This window comes from Trachymyrmex septentrionalis, unplaced genomic scaffold (assembly GCF_001594115.1).
Source record: "Trachymyrmex septentrionalis isolate Tsep2-gDNA-1 unplaced genomic scaffold, Tsep1.0 scaffold131, whole genome shotgun sequence".
Classification (NCBI taxonomy): domain Eukaryota; kingdom Metazoa; phylum Arthropoda; class Insecta; order Hymenoptera; family Formicidae; genus Trachymyrmex; species Trachymyrmex septentrionalis.
The window spans coordinates 18,463-22,987 of record NW_017304450.1 but is presented as its reverse complement, the minus strand read 5'-3'; the positions used below and the strand labels follow the sequence as shown (position 1 = coordinate 22,987).

At 25.2% G+C, this 4,525-nt stretch overlaps 1 protein-coding gene across 2 annotated transcripts in view; it reads right to left on the bottom strand.

The window, feature by feature from the left end:
* Positions 1-828: 828 nt before the first annotated feature.
* Positions 829-4,525, bottom strand: part of LOC108756964 (dnaJ homolog subfamily C member 5-like) — a 19,153-nt gene continuing 15,456 nt past the window's right edge. For both annotated transcript variants that reach the window (XM_018501171.1, XM_018501172.1), the window contains one exon: positions 829-962. In XM_018501171.1, the coding sequence (XP_018356673.1) occupies positions 895-962 (68 nt within the window). In that variant the 3' untranslated portion in view covers positions 829-894. The remainder of the gene's footprint in view (positions 963-4,525) is intronic.

The window sequence follows — 4,525 nt, the reverse complement described above, 5'->3', positions numbered from 1 at the left end:
CGCGCGCGCGCGCAAAATATTACTTATAATATTTTTAAAAATAAATTTGAATCAATTTTGTTTTATATAAGTGTGTATCTCTTTTTAAAATTTAATAATAAATATATGTCGACACACATCTGTCCAAGATTAAATTTTCATTCAAAAGGAAAGCATTTAACTACATTTTAGATAAGTGTTAAATGTTATACAACTTCATAATTAGGCCTCTAATGAGCAGCCAATTTGGAATTCATTAGAAAGTTTCTGTATTATTCATATCCTCGTGTTTTCTACATTCTGTATAATTGTAATTATATTCAAATGTTACATTATTTCAAAAACTTAAATAGAGAGGAGTAATCAGATTAAGATAAAGTCAGATAATATGTGCAAATATTCCAGAGAGAAGAAAAAGATTATCTTATGTTAATACAGTTGATTTATGTTTGACAATAAGAATTCATATTTTTTAAGGCTTCATCTTATTTTACTTTTATCTCATATATATGCTAATATATAAGCTTTTAAAAATTTATAAACACAAACGAAACAGAAAAAATACTTTACAAATCGAAAAAATTCAAGTATAAAGCATATTCTTCCATTCATGTACAAAAAAATTGTGAAATGGTATAGTTTCGTATACAGTGGAAGATCGCTGTTAAATTACATATTCTAATATATATAATTATAATATATACTTATATCGTCAAACCATCTAAATCTAACATAATAACAATTTATAAAATAATATGCTATAATAGACAAGAAATGTTATAGCGTTAAACTGATCACCATCTATTTTATCAAGACAATGATCAACTCTTATCATTTATGTTAATGAGCTATTGTAGAGATCCGGCACTATAAATATGAATTTAATATTTGTGACGGGTTTTCCATATTTTCAGTCTACCATCTAGTTGGTCCGATGTCACTTGTAGGTGCGTTGGCTCCTATGAATGGATTTGTGGCAGCCGCTACATTAAAATATTTTATTAGTGATAAAACAGAAATGAAAGAAAAGCACTTCTTATTTATTTTACTATAGCACTTTTAAAGAACAAAAATATATTATCATTAAGATTAGTAAATAATTAAATATGATATCATATTTTTTACAAGTAATTACATGGTAATTCATTATCATAATTGATAATTCTATTTTTTTTAATTACAGACTTTATAACGGAATTTTCTATTAAATTCTACAAAATATTATAATTTTATAAAGAATATATGTGCACGTATGTGTGTGTGTGTGTGTGTGTGTGTGTGTGTGTGTGTGTGTGTGTGTGTGTATATATATTCTTTTATTATTATAATAAGTAATAGTATATATTGTATACGATTTTATGAAAAATTTCATAAGTATACATTTGTAATGTTTAAATTAAATTGGAATATAATATGTGCAGGGAATGAAAATAACTCGTTACTTATAAAACAGTTATCGTTACAAGTAACTACTTTTTTTGGTAACTGATTGGTAACTTCGTTAAATTTTTTTGTAATTGTAACGGTAACAGTTACACTTTTTTTATAATAGTAACGAATCTTACAGTTACTTTTATGGTTATTTTTCGTTTTTCGAATCTATTTATGACATAATTTTTTATACATTAAATCTTTAATCTTTGGCCGGTATTTGTAATTCGTTTTTTCTTTAAGACTGTTTTAAGTAATGTTTTAATACGGTTTTGTGATTGATTTATGACGTCTTAAGAATATCATAAATCAATCACAGAGCTATATTAACATAAAAACAAATTTTATAAATATTAATATTTAGGTCGTTTCATATTCCATATATAACGGATATTTCATAATCCGTTCTTATTTTAACATCGTCTTAAAAAATGTCTTGAAATGTCTTAAAATGTTAATATGGCTATTTGATTGGACATTTTAAGACTGTACTTAAGATGAACTTAAATATAAGAATTGACTATGAATAATTATATAACATAAGCAATGTCATATACTACAAAATTTATTGTGAAAAATATCACTTCAGTCGAATTTCAAGACCGAAAATTTAATCAGCGCGTAGTTTGTAAAACTAGATGTGTACATGTATAAATTTAGTCTGAAATATGATTATGTACAAAGCTTTAGCTCGAACAAAAGAGCATTAATTGTGTTTTCATAACATAGAATGTGATCGGTTCTGCGCTTATATATTATATGATATGCTAATCGCAGTCCCCCGCGATTCGCCGGCTCGTGTAAAGTAACCATAGTAGTGTCTCGCGCCATGTCTTAGCGCCGAGACGCTATTGTGTTTCCTGATATTGACCTAGTATCATTTTTGCCTTGTTGCTTTTATTAATATTTAAACAAAAGATATTTCAAAATTTTTTAGATTGATCTTATTTCAACATTAAAAAAACGATGCAAAAGATAATAGATCCTTACTTTTTAAATAACGATAACTAGTTACTTCTTTAAGTTGGTAACGTTAATTGTGATTACTTTTAAAAAGTAACTTTCCATTCCCTGAATATGTGTATACTCATAACAAACACATGCACACATCGATACATAAAACAAACTTAAAATAGAAATATATATTTCTTTCTCGCAGTACAATGTTTAATTTTTTTAAATAAAAGCTTGACTTTTTAAGAAGATAAACAAAAAGAAAAACTAACATAAGATTATAATTGGATAAGGATTTGCATCTTTTTTGGTGCATTTTTAATTTATGAAAACAAAAAAGAAATAAATTCATACAAAATAAAATATTGATATATATATATATATATGTATACAACCCTGGTGAAAAAATTTTGCTGAAATTATTTCCACGTTTTGAAATACTTTTCAGCATTTCCGAAAAATTTCAGTTTAATTTCAGTGATTTTTAGCTGAAAAATTCATTTTCAGCAAAATTTTAACAAAATTTCAAAGAAACTTCAGTTCAATTTTAGCGATTTTTCAGTATATTAACTAAAAAATTCACTTTCAGTGAAATTTCAATAAAGTTTCAGCAATTTCGAAATGTTTTGAAAACATAGAATAATTTCAGCAAAATTTTTTCAACAAGGAAAGAATCATATCTATATTACTTATAAGGAAAATTTGGTATGCGTGTCAATTAGGATATACTGCAGTTTCTTAGATACTTAGTTTCAAATGCGTTCTTTATGTGATTATTTTTTTAGTGATTAAACCAGAATCGTTAATCTATTTTGTTTTAGAAAAATATTAAACATTAAATATAGAGGAGAAGATGGTATTATGGCACCTTATTTACATTTTGTATAATAACTTTAATTTTAGTTAATAATCAATATTTAAATTTAAAATTTAACAATTAAATTTGTCAAAATGTTGTTTAATCGATTTTAGACTGAAAGTTATCAAATGTTTTATTATTTAGGATATTTATTACTTGAGACGCTATTTATAAAAATATGGTGACACTACATAATGGCTCAAAAAGAAACAGAGGTGGTAATATGATCTTCCACAAAAATAGATTTAAAAAACTGATTTTGTTTAAAAAAAAACAGTATTTGGTTATAAAATTAACAAAAAAATAAAATACTGTGGAGTGTATGTATTCAAATTATGCAAATGTACATAGAATACATTTACATACACTGTATATATGTACACAGAATTTTTTCCGCATATAGGCTGTTCAGTATTAAAAACCTATATATGTATATGTAATAAAAACTATAGATTAATAGTAGAGCTACAATTGATTTATGGAATAATTATTTATAAAACCCTTGAAAAAGAGACTGTCAGAGCAATCAGAACACTTAGGAGGCCACATTAGCAAAATGTCACACTTGTTTAACTCAGCATAACTCGAAATGTACACAGCCAAATAAAATGTTAAATAACAAAGAATATACTCAAACGTATACATATGTATTCGTGCGATAATATATTCAAGTTGAAGAAGAACGAGGAAGTATGTGTAATTAAATGCTAAAATATGCCGTAAAAATGTTTCAAAATATTTGAAAGTAAAAATGCGTTATAATAAATGTTGACTATAGCATATTGGTATATTAGCGTCATGATGTAATGACGAGTTTACTAAGCAAAATACTAAGCAAATATTCCATAAATAATCATTAGAATTTGTCACTTAATAAAAAAATGGAGATATTAAGAGGATCCATTATATCTACACTGGCCATAATATCACCTTTTTCTCTACGCACAAATAAAAATAAATAAGTAAAAATTCCATTGATAGCAAAAACAAGAATATAGGATGGAATGAAAATAACAAGAAAAAAATTATAGCGAAGAATACAATTACATAGTGTATATTTGTCTATGACAAATTATATGATTTGTATAAATAATTATCGAAACATTTATACAAATTATAAATTAAAATAATTCTAGTAATTTCTTAAATTAAATATTATGGTTGTGGCTATGGAAAATTATAAATTATAGAACTTGAATATTTTGTGTGTGTGTGTGTGTGTGTGTGTGTGTGTAATGCTTGAAATATCGAAATGTGCAAAAGTGTAAAAAGTTTGATGACAATAGAAAAAAAAAGATGACT